At 39.9% G+C, this 12,629-nt stretch overlaps 1 protein-coding gene across 1 annotated transcript; it reads left to right on the top strand.

Annotated features, from left to right (window-relative positions):
- On the top strand, positions 1–10,007 carry LOC309475360 (5-hydroxytryptamine receptor 3C-like). The gene is made up of 10 exons (XM_082138131.1): positions 1–84; positions 2,146–2,208; positions 2,377–2,549; positions 2,649–2,693; positions 2,834–2,940; positions 3,611–3,780; positions 4,098–4,270; positions 4,470–4,680; positions 9,131–9,322; positions 9,592–10,007. Exons 2-10 carry the CDS (start codon positions 2,154–2,156, stop codon positions 9,909–9,911), a joined length of 1,446 nt encoding a protein of 481 aa, XP_081994257.1. The 5' UTR covers positions 1–84; positions 2,146–2,153; the 3' UTR covers positions 9,912–10,007.
- Positions 10,008–12,629: the final 2,622 nt, after the last annotated feature.

The following is a 12,629-nucleotide window of genomic DNA, read 5'->3' as shown; positions in this document are numbered from 1 at the left end:
CTTGAAATGAAAATCTGTGGGTCCCTGATAGTCACAACACTGACCAAGTACTTTATGGATATAGAACGTCTGTCAATATTCAAGGTAAGATTCAGCAATTAACAAGAAGGTTGGGTTTCAACTGAAAATAATTAGGAGTTGATTATTAGGAGTTAGAATGGGTTTGTTGGAAATAAACGTTTTGCTTTGTAGCATTCCAATAAGTTTATTCTAAGTATCATTATTCAAAAGTTATTTGTTTCACTCACAAAAGGTATTTAATGAATGTATGTGAAGATTTTTTAGAATCACAAGTAAACTGGTCAAAAAGACCGTTCCACATCTTACATGTACTTACTATGGTAATAACTGTAAATTAAGCAAAATTTCAAGTAACGAACCATAAACTAAAGCCTAACCCTAATTATATAGGAAGTACATGTTTTATTTAATATTACTCAGAACTTTGTATAATTACACTGTAACAAAGGCACCTTAAAATAAAGTGAAACTAAACTAGATCTGGGTCCGGTTGCATGAAACCTCATAAGTGGTTTGACTTAAGGGGGAAACAATCGTTGAGGTAAGGGCTTTCTTTGAAGACATTGCAACAAACGTCTTAACCATCACCCTTACCTAAGTGTTTACACTAAATATTCCATGATAGTTTATTGCAAAACATGACCATCAAGAAGCGGTTTATCTCCCATAATAAACAGAACTGATCACTTTAATCACTGATCAGTTTCAAATTTACTAAACCATACAGCTGTAATACAATATATAAGTTATGGGGATTAAACGTGGTCTGACCTAAAATTCAGGCAGAATGACATGTACGACGTCCTACACGCAATGCGGCTCGACGCCTAGTCCTGTCTACTAACCGGCTTTACAATAGGCTACTGGAACAAGAAATCTATGTAAATCTATGGGGGGGGGACTCACCCAAGCCTGCAGCTATAATAAGCCACTCTTGCGCACAAAATGAAAGCCTGGCACAGCGCACAGTGGAAGTAATGAAAATATAAGAAACCGGTGTTCATTCAATTTTATTTTTGACAATACACACTGCTTACAAAAAAACAAAACAAACATCAGTACTTCCTGAACCTCAATTAACATGAAATAATCCATTGCGTTTGAGTTCAGCAGATGATTAAAGGCAGGGACGGACTGACAATCTGTGCGTTCTGGACTTTTCCAGAAATATGCCTGTATTCATATTTAAAATGCTGTTATATTAATATAGTCATGTATTAAATGTAGGCCTAATGCAGTAATGTTTTGTTAAGTTATGGCAGTTTATTTTTATTTATTTTTTTCATTTATATTTATACTAAATGTTTGGGCTACTGTTTTTGATAACACATAAAAATAGGTTTATAGAAAATCAACAAAAAAAAATCTACAAATATTTTCATAATTTTTCAGGAATTGTTTTTTTTTCAAACGCTTGTAAGTCTGAACCAGAATATCAAGATATTTTATTATTTCCCATATGATGGTGAAAAGTAAAAAAGCTTCACCATGTTATGTATAATAAATATTGGAGTATAACAAATAAAAATTCCTTCTAGATTATTTTATCCCTTGAGTATAGCCCTCGCACACAAAAAGGTTGGACCCTGGTATATAGTTACTATATGTTTTATAATTACAAGTTTGTGTAATTTGGGGTTACTGTAGCCAGTGACATTTCATTATTTGTATTTTATGGCATTGTACATTTTTTGTTTTTATTTGAAGGCTGAGGCTTCATTAATAAACACAACCCCAATAATCATCATTGGTTTGGAGATGTTACTTGCTGTGAATACCTTGTCTGATAGGCTACAGTATTGTGGCATATAGTATCAGGACATCCTGGCTAGTGTCTGTCGCACACGGCTAGAGGCGAATGGCCGAATGATGGGCCTATTTGGGAGAAAGTCCAGGGCTGTTTTTTAGCCCCAGTCCGTCCCTGATTAAAGGGTTTTCTTAACATATGGGCTCTTATGCAACCGGAACCTGGTCTGGTAAAAACTGTTGTTAGTTTATTTTGAATTGAAAAATATTTTCCAAAGCCAAGAGGTCCAAATGTTCTCAAGAAACCTTCTTATTGATTTATTAAAGATTTGGTTGTATCATGAATACAGAAACAAATGCTTACATTTGTCATTGCAGGCTAGACAATGAACTGCCAATCTTCTACAACTCATTTCATCTTCACCTGCTTCATTATTCAATGTAAGATAATCATTTCAATAATCAAGTCCAAAACATGAGCAAATCCTAAAAAGAGACTGTCGTCCATGGCCTGTAATACATCTTTTTGGTTTAGTATGCATATAGCTTGTTTCCTTCATGACTATCTTTGTACTGTTTTCTCTCTTTGGGACCGAACCCTTCTGGCAGCTGCACTCATGAGATCGGCGGACACCTTAAACTGCTCTCAGCCAACCGCAGAGTCCCTCCTACAATCACTCAGAGAGAGTGTCTTCAACAAAACCCAAATGCGGCCAGTTATTAATCCAAAAACACCTACAAAGATCGGTTTGAGTTTCATTTTGTATGCCATTTTAGGTGTGGTGAGTAAATTTCCAAATATACCAATCACAGTATGCAGTCACATTACATTAATAATCTGCAAATGGCTAAATAGAAATTGTGGACGTTTTCCCTTCTAGGATGAAAAAGCTCAAATCTTGGAGTCATTTATCTGGCTGCGGTTTGTAAGGATCTATTATGAACTGTCACATTTGCCTTCAATTCCTAAAACCTTAAATATGATATTTTGATACTCATAATTTTTTTTTAAAGGTGTTTATATAAACAGAAAATTAATCAATTATGATATTTGCATTTTTGAAAGGAGTGGAGTATTGAAGGTCTGAGCTGGGATCCTGATGAATGTGGAACAGACAGAATTACACTGCCAAGAAAAAAACTCTGGAGGTCTGATATTGTCATCAATGAATTGTGAGTTCTAAAATACAACATTATAAATCAAACCATTAAATAAGGTTCTACTACAGGGCTGTTGAATGCTTGATTCTGTTTGGTAGACGAACATTCTAAGGTGTGCAATTTCTTCCCAGTAAACACACAACTAAAGTAGTTTCAGGCAGGTCTTGACCGCATTATCAATGGCTGATCTGCATATCAATGGCTCAAGCCTCCGTTACTACCTCTGGAATGACGTTTTGGAATTAGAAACTGAGGCTTGGCAATAGATGCGTAAGAAATTAGTCCTACACACAAGTGTTTTAGGGACAAAAATCGGACAAACATATTATAATAAAACATTTGAACAGTGTCTTGAGGTGTGGTAACCGTAAAACAAGTGGAATAATTGACTCTGGGCCATTGCATTATTAGAAAAATAATAGTGAATGTTACAGGCAAGACAAAATGGGTAAATTACTGAGAATTACTAAACGGATAGTTACAGATAATACTGGATGCTTCTTGGTCAATATACATAGTATTCCCCATCCCTAGTATGTGCAAAACAATATATTTTCAAGATCAGCACAGACAAGTTGAGTTGACTAATCAACAACCACACTAACCAACTATAATACTAATATTTTGTCAATAGTTCCAACTGTTGTTGCTGTCTGTGTCATGCTGCCCTATTTAATTACAGCATGAGTGATAACCAAGTCCCAGACACATATTATGTTTATCTATACAACAACGGCAAAGCAGAAGATCGGCAGCCAGTCCATGTGATAAGCTCCTGCAACCTAGACATCTACACCTTTCCTTTTGATATTCAAAACTGCACCTACACATTCAACTCGTACAAGCACACAAGTAAGTAACGTAACTTTTTTTTTTAGGATGTAAATTAAATGATCTAATCATGATTAATAAAATGTTAACATTCAGTTCTGGTTTAAGATAATATAATCAAATATACTTAATTTGTGTGGGTTTGACGATCTGTTTGGATAGCAGTCAGCAGAATATTAATGTCTTTAAAAAGACAGTTAGGTCGATTTTTATTAACAGTGTTTTAGTCATCTCACTTACAAAAAAAATAAAATAATTCTCAAGATTTCTTAAAATGGAAAATGCAAATGCAAATCTGCAATAATTATTAATCTGCACATACATTTCTCCCTCTACAGATAGAGATATTCAGCTATCACTTTTAGAACCAGCGGAGGCCACGTTTCAAAAATCCCTGAAGTACATGGAGACTAAAGGGGAGTGGCAACTGGTTGCCATAACCGGCAGAAAATCTTCCATCTCATACAATACCATTGGCGGGCTGGAGGGCTGGGATGAGCTTATTTATCATGTTTGTGTCACCTTCAATTCCTAAATATTGTACTTGATAAATCTTATGAATATTCGTGGGGAAAAAATCTACTAAGATTAACAGACATTTTTAAGTTCATGTTTAGTTCAGAATTTTTTATTTGAATGGACAATTTATTTGATTTTTTATTATTATTATTATTATTATTATTATTGTTCTAATGGTTGTCTCGTATTAGATTGTCCTGAAGCGCAGACCAACTCTATATGTGGTGAACCTCCTGATCCCCAGCTACTGCCTGATTACCGTAGATCTGTTCAGCTTCCTCCTGCCTCCTCAAAATATGGATCGTTCTGCCTTCAAAATGACTCTTATTCTGGGCTACACAGTCTTCCTTCTCCTCATGAACGATCTGCTTCCTGTTACAGGAAACACCATCCCTCTAATGAGTCTGTTATCACTGTATTTAAACAGTCTTGAATGTTTCAGTATTGTATTTAATTCTGATAGAAACTTGTTACAATTTTTTTTTTATCATTTTACTCTTCATGTAACATTTCTTATCTATAAATGTTTTTAAAATCTTAACTCTTCTTAAATTAGTTTTTAAATCTCAGACTTTTGGACCCTACTGTACTTGTAAAAAAAAAAAATGCTATAAATATATATGATATAAATATATATACTTTTTTTTTTTTTTTTTTTACTGTACCTCATATATTCCAGTGGTTCTTAAACTATTCAGGTGCCTTTAATCAAATTCAACCTTCAAGTACCAACTATCTGCAACCATGTTCAATCTTACTTTTTGGTAACACTTTATTTTGATGGTCCCTTTTGAACATTCTGTTGGCTATAAGTAACTTTGAAAACTACATGTCAACTAACTCTAATTAGAGTATAGACTGTCTGCTTAATATCTGCTAACTCTTTATTGTGATGCTCCCACCAGACATTCTACTGACTATAAGAAACTTTGCATTTATTAGGGCTTGGACAATAAAACGATTGCGATTCTTCAAACGATTCTGGAAGATTTCTTCCAATTCCTTACAGACACTGCTTGAATCTTCCATAAAATAATCCAATCGATTGAGATTGAGAGAATCGCATACTGAAAATCTCAGAATCGATTTATTGTCCCAGCCCTAGCATCTACAAGTCAACTTATTCTAACCCTACTAGTCTACTAATACTCTACTAACACTCTACAGAGAGTTAGTAGACATGTAGGTGCAATGTTACTTATAGTCAACAGAATGTGTTAAAGTGACCATCAAACAAAAGTGATTTTTTTATTATTATTATTATTTGTTCCCTTTCAATACCGTTCACTTGCTTTGCATTTTCTCAGAATACTGAAGCCTGATTGGTTCATGTCTGAGCACCTGCACAGACTAATGGCTTTTCAACCTGCCAAAACGGGCGGGCCGACTATTTAAGCCACTCTAAAAAGTAATTTGAGTCCGAATTTTTCTCCTTCAGCGCAAAGATCATCTGTCCTCACCACGGTTGACGGCGCAGAGGAAAAGGGCTATACTGAACTTCCCCCACTAGAGGAAGCCATCTCTGAGCATTTCTGCCCACCCATGGCCCTCAGCTGAAAATCTAAAGCCTCCCACCCATCCAAGCCATGTAACGGCCAGAGCAAATGCCATGAGCGACCAGGCTGGCTCCACCCCTTCACACGATGGCGGTCCTCCAGGTTTACCAGGCTAAACTCCTCTGTGACATAGACGAGAACAGCCCTGACCCGGCAGCCTTCAAAGAGCTGCACAGTGCAACCAACCTCGCCCTGCACGCCACTAAATCGACGCCCCCAAGCGATCGAACACATCATGACCAATCGGGTGGTTCTTGAGCACCACCTTTGACTCAACTTAAAGGAGATCAAGGATGCTGACAGCCTTCCTTGACTCCCCGGTCTCTCCTTTGGGCTTATTTGGTTCCGCGGTGGATGGCTTCACTGAACTCTTCATGGTGGCGCAGTACACATCACAGGCAATGTGTCATTTTCTGCCAAAGAGAACGAGTTCCTTGGCTGCTTCAAGTCGCCCTAAATCAACGTCGGCTCAGAGGCACACCAAGCCAGCTCCTGCAACTGCTTAGCCCCAGCAGAAGGCAGAACCCGAGGTGAAGCAGATCTTCCGTCCAGCAAAGCACTACCCATTTCCCAAGCGCCAGGGACCCCGCCCTAAACTATTACTGGACCATGAGCCGCCCAAGCAGCCCTGATGTCTTGGGCAGAAGGACGAGGAGGCTAAGTCCTGCCAAGGCCGGGCCGCCACCAAAACGAGCATGTGTGCACCTCCCAACCCCCTGTTCAGTTCTGGGTGTTGGAGGCATTGTGTTAGATGCCAGTACTTTTGTATTGTGTTTGTTAGGATCTGTGGATCTGAAGGATGCATACTTTCATATCCAGATAGATCCCCATCACATACCGTTCTTGAGAACGGTCTGTGATGGGGACCGTAACAGTATCAGATGGGAGTGGAACTGGGCTCAGTTTTCAGAAAGAAAGTAGTCTTGAAAGATGCCTCCAAGACTTGTTGGGACACCCTGTGTGACGGCAGGCAGGCCGGCCTTTGGCTTTTGGATAGAGCCAATGTCGGGCTGGCACAACTGCTTGGATATAATGGCAATGATTCTGGCCTTCAGGGAATTCCAGCCGGAACTCAGAGGGCACCGTGTCCTTCCAGCTCATACAACGTGATAGTGGTAGCCTTTATAAATTATCAGGGGGGTCTCAGACAATCTCCGCTCACTAAGAGCAAAACATGTGCCAGGCTCCATGAAAACTGGATCAGATATTCTGTCCCAGAATGGACCACCTCAAGGTAATGAAGACTCCACCCCCAGATGGTCCACAGATTTGGAGCATTTTCAGCTTCCCCCAGAAGGTCATGAACACGCAGCAGAAATTATCAATCTTCTCTGTCTGGTGTGCAGCCCGGCGTACAGACCCCATTTCTTGTGAGATCGCTTCCATTCTCTCTTTTCTGCAGGAGCTGTTGGATGGGGGAGTGCACTCCATCCACGCTCAAAGTATTCTTGGCAGCTATTGCAGCGTACCACGCTCCTATTGCTGGCCAGTCGATTGGGAAACATGACCTGGTGGTCAGATTCTTCGGAGGAGCAAGGAGGCTTAACCTGCCTCGCCCCAACACCATAGGGTGTACATTGAGCATTCCAGCCAATTCAGGCAGTCGAAGCAGCTGTTTGTGTGCTTCGGAGGCCACTCTAAAGGACTGTCAGTTACGAAACAATGATTGTCCTATTGGATAGTAGATGCGATATTGCTAGCTTACAAGTCCTTGGACTTGCAGTGCCCTATTGGGGTGAGGACCCACTCCACCAGGGAAATGGCCTCCTCTTGGGCTTGCTGACATCTGTATGGTTTTATAACCAAGACATCCCTGCTCTTCAGGCACGGATTCTGTCTGCCTAATCAATCTCCACACTCAGGGTTTTTTCTAGGAGATATCATACCCTCAGGCTCCGATCCCAAACCCGAGCGTGCCATCTTTGGACATTCTAGGTCCTTGACTCTAGTAGCCTGTCTGGGGACCTTGTCACTAAGCGCCGCCAGGCTACGGCCTTGCAGGACAGCTTCTATTCTGTGCTAGCAGCACAGCGTTTTGCAGTGCGTTCTCCATAATCATCCGAGATTGACGCAATGCAAGTGAAACGTATCGAAAGGGAATGTTCCGGTTACTAACGTAACCTTGGCTTGGGCTAAAAAAGCCATTTGTCTGTGCAGGTGCACAGATGTGAACTAATCAGGCTTCCATATTTGGAGAAAACTGAGTGTCCTCCATAAATGCCAGAGACATTGCTTGTTCCTGTTATCTCAGGAACGTTTTTTAACCCTCTACTGAGATTGTCCTTTTTATGAGAGACACCAGCAATGTAGGTTATAGAGATCATACACATTTCCTTAAGGAACCTATTAGTTTGCTATTTAAAGGAACCGTATGTAAGAAATGTATTTCAATTAATCATAAAATGGCCCTGATATGTCACTAGACATTAAGAAATCATGTTAATTGCAAATACTTATATCACTGACAACAGTAGTCCGGCCAGGATATTGTCATTTAAAAGTGAAGTTGCAGCCCTCAACTGATGTTGATGTTGTCATGTTGTGTTTTGGCCTGATGCTCCACCCTCCACCTATCTACCAATCATGAAGTCAGTAGTGTTTCGGCATCCGGGTTGCCAGCTCTGCTCTAGTTACCACAGCTGCAGCTACAAACGTGTCGGATAAAAAATGCCAGCCTATCTGGCAACCTCGAGTCAGGGGGAGGGGGAGGGGATACACCGCTCTACAGTTATTTGAAAGTGATTGCAGTACCAGTTTTGGCCACAATCTTACATACGGTTCCTTTAAATTTCATTAATACGTTTCTCTGCCCTAAACAAAATCCAGTAGGTGGATATTATTGAAGCTTTAGCTGATTTTACCATAAAGTAATCATGCACTCTGCAGACATGTGACTAGTATAAATACAATAAAGCAAATCTGTCAGAGTGAGCTTCTACAGTTTGCATTCCAGTAATAGTGAATCATAGTTTGTGTTAATAAATTTTTCTTAATGTTTTCTATATCAGGGGTTTTATAAGACCAGAAACAAAAGTAACATTTTCATGGTGGTCATTTTGAAGCTTTTTAAGTATCACAAGATTTGTAAAAGTCATGAAGTATCCACCTGATGCTTTTCAGACTATTAAAATGGTCTTCAAGTTATCAAACTTAACATGAGGGGGGCTAATGTTGTAAATTTCTAGTGTCATGTTGCGGACCTTCTATACCACAGTTTAAGACCCACTGATATATACATCAATAACTTTAATTTGTAGGTTGGGAACTTATGTTATTGTCTCCCTCTCTCCCTGCAGATGTGTTTTTCTCTGTGTGTTTAGCACTGATGGTGGCCAGTCTATTGGAGACAATTGTCGTTACTAATATTCTTTGTGGCTCGAGTGACTATCCTCCTCTACCAAACTGGATTAAAGTGTTGTTCCTGCATTACCTGGCACGAATGGTTTGTTTGGGCCAGAGAATCTCTGACCAGAATCCTGCCCCTCAAAGTGAGTCTCATACCGGCTGAACAACCAGTCAAACATTTTCTGCAAAAATATATATAATTAAATAATAATAATAAACCAGTTGGACAACTGGCAGTATAATATGTGCATCTACATGAAAATAAATAAATAAAAATACTGAATATATCAAATACATTATAGTCATAAGCTTTGAAATGATGCAGACTGTCTATTTACAACATATCAATGATAAATATTGTGTTTACTTATCTATAGATCACATTAATAAATCAAACTATTTCTGCCAACAGAAAACACCTGTTACATAATTTCCTGCTCACCTGAGAAAGAAAGAAACCAAATTAGATACCATGAAAAGGGCATTAAAACACCATTAAATCTTGATGGGCAAGAACTGAAGGAACTAAAGATGCTACATGAAGATTTACTCACCATTCGCCAGCATGTTGATAAGCATTTCTCCAGTGACCAGAACTCAAAGGAGTGGATACAGTTGGGGGAGGTCATTGATCGATTTCTGTTTGCTTTGTATGTTGTTTTCCTCACTGTTAGCTTCTTCACCATACTAATATTCTGGTTGTACTGGTCCAGTTTTGACAAAAAAGCATAATATCCCCGCCTATAAACTGTAACTGTACAAAACTGTACGTTTAAATGCAGATGTTCGAATTCACTGGTCGATCTCTTTAAAGACTGCTCAACTGCATACATGGACTCATCATACAGTGTCTTTTGTTATACAGTAGCTTATGTCTTAAAGCAGTAGAAGCTTTATTTTTATTGCAGACAGCATTCGGTAGTTGTGCAAGCACATGTATTATAACACTGTACGCTCTTAATGGGTAGATCACTGTTTAACTAAACTTAGCCCACAATATCCAGCCTTTGACCTAAAATTAATTTGAAACCTGGCCTAAGGCAATACAAGTGTGCTACAAATACAATTAACAAAAGACAAGCTATAAGAGAAAACTTGTTAAATTGTCAGAAGTTCTTGTGGCCTTATGATAAAAATTATGTTTTCTAATTTGCATCATCAGCATTTATGAATCACTATAGTCATGAAATAGGAGTTTGAGCATCTTGCTATGTAAATTATGAAAATAATCTTTTATTTTATTTGGCAAAAGAAAGCAGATTTGTGTAATGAATATTTCATTTTGCATCAATAGAGTCACTATTAGAGAGGACACTCTCACTTAAATTCTTGCTCTGATTCTTTGTTTTTCACTCATTAAACTTCCATTGAAAACATATTACTGTAAAAGTTTGCTTGTTATTTTTTTACAAACTAAGGATCAAGACAAAATTATTTTCTATACAACTTAATTGCATGCCACAGAGAACTTTCATGAACATTCCTAATGAATGTAAATGATCAGCAAACAAGATGTAAGTTTCAATTAGGGCTGGGTGATATGGCCGATTGAGATTATAACATGAATATTTAGCCTGTCATTCAGACCATGTATTCTTATCTGATTGTTTCTTGGCTGCATTTAATTTTGAGGAATTAAATATCTGTCTGGCTTTGGAGTTAGATGTCTGTATTAATATCTGAGGACCATCATTTTCTCCAAGAAGGCTTCGGGGAAGAGGTCCTGACACCAGTGGCTTCATTTGGCCTAGTCTTGTCACCCCGTATTTTGGCTCAATGTGGAGCAGATGGGGGTTCGGCATTGAGATGTCATCCTCCCTATATGAAAGTATGGTGGTTTAGGCTGAACGCTAAGAAAAGTGTGTTTTCTCCATTACAGAGGACCGCTTTTTCAGGTGTGGTGTGGGATTCGACTACAATGCAGGCACGTCTATCTCCTGCTCGTATCGGTTCTATCCTCACAGCTGTGAGCAAGTTAAAGCTAGGCCAATCACTCACTATAAAACAATTTCGAGACTGTTAGGTCTGATGGCAGCTGCGTCCAATGGGATACCTTTTGGCCTGCTGTACATGAAACCTTTGCAGTAGTGGCACAAGACCAAGGGGTTTCCCTGAGGGACAAGCCGTTCTGCATGATCAAGGTTACGCGCAGGTGCTTCATACTTTGGTTATGTGGAAGAAGCCTTGGTTCTTGTCCCAGAGTCCTGTGCTGGGAGCTCCTTGTTGTTGCGTAATGCTTATGATGGATGCTTCCCTCAAGGGCAGGGGAGTGACCATGGATGGTCGCTCAGTGTCTGTGGATGGGTCATCATCTATCCTGGCACTTAATTGCCTGGTGATGATGGGTCAGGCTCTACATTCCTAGGCACCAGATTCAGGGAGCAGACATCCTGTCGAGGCAGGGGCTGAGGCCCGGGGAATGGAGACTCCACCTCAAGGTGGTGGAGCTCATAATGAGGTGCAGATGTGGCTGGGGCTGCGTCTGTACTCAATTTCCCAGATTTTTCTATTCCCGGAAGTTCTGGAGAGCAGAGTTAGGGAACGTGGGTTTGACATCTGAGGGGGCCCAACTCTTAGACTGAGGTTGTTGAGGGCACTATAACTCCCTGCACAAGGAAACTGGCGAGAATCATCACTTGGATCCAGTTAACTGCCTGGTTGGTACAGTGCTGGAATTTCTGCAGGATTGATTCTCTGCAGGGTTATCCCCCTCCATTCTTAAGGTTTATGTGGCGACCTAGCTGCTTACCACGCATCTTTGGGTGGTGTCTTTGGGGAGAAACCGTTGGTGTTTCCTCCTTGGTGCATCGGATTAGGAGGAGTATGGTGCCTTTGCAAGCCTTCTAATAGGGGTATCCCTACAAGAAGTGTGTGATGTGGTGGGCTGGTCCTGTCCACACACATTCATCAGGTTTATAACCTAGATTTGGGCTTTACCCCTGGGTCCTGGGTGATTTCTGTCTTAGTTGTGCTTCCCTGATTTCACACAAGACAGGCACTGGTCACTATGGCAGCAATGGTATAGACGCTCCCATAGCATCAATCTCAACGCAGTGCAAGTTCCCTCGAAAGGGAACGCATCGGTTACGACTGTAACCTCGGTTCCCTGAACGAGACGCTGCGTCGCCCAGCCAAATCTGGCATGCCTGTGATTGACTTGCTTCTGCCTATCAGAAGCTGACAATGTTTGGTCTGGGTGCGCATTATAGCTTCCTGCCATGATGTCACCCGCCTATACACCATTGGACTGATTTCACAAGTGCTTCACGACACAATCACGCAGAGGGTTTATATTATTGATCTGCCTTACTGGTGGATGATGACACAATTTTCTTCTAGACACAAACTTTGTTGTATTATTTTCATGTTTTCACTGTGAAGATGCTTTGATACAATCTGCATTGTAAAAAGCACTACATAAATAAAGGTGACTTGACTTGACTTGAGGGT

Source organism: Leuciscus leuciscus, assembly GCF_965113295.1.
Source record: "Leuciscus leuciscus genome assembly, chromosome: 15".
Lineage (NCBI taxonomy): Eukaryota > Metazoa > Chordata > Actinopteri > Cypriniformes > Leuciscidae > Leuciscus > Leuciscus leuciscus.
This window is presented reverse-complemented; position numbering and strand designations above follow the sequence as displayed.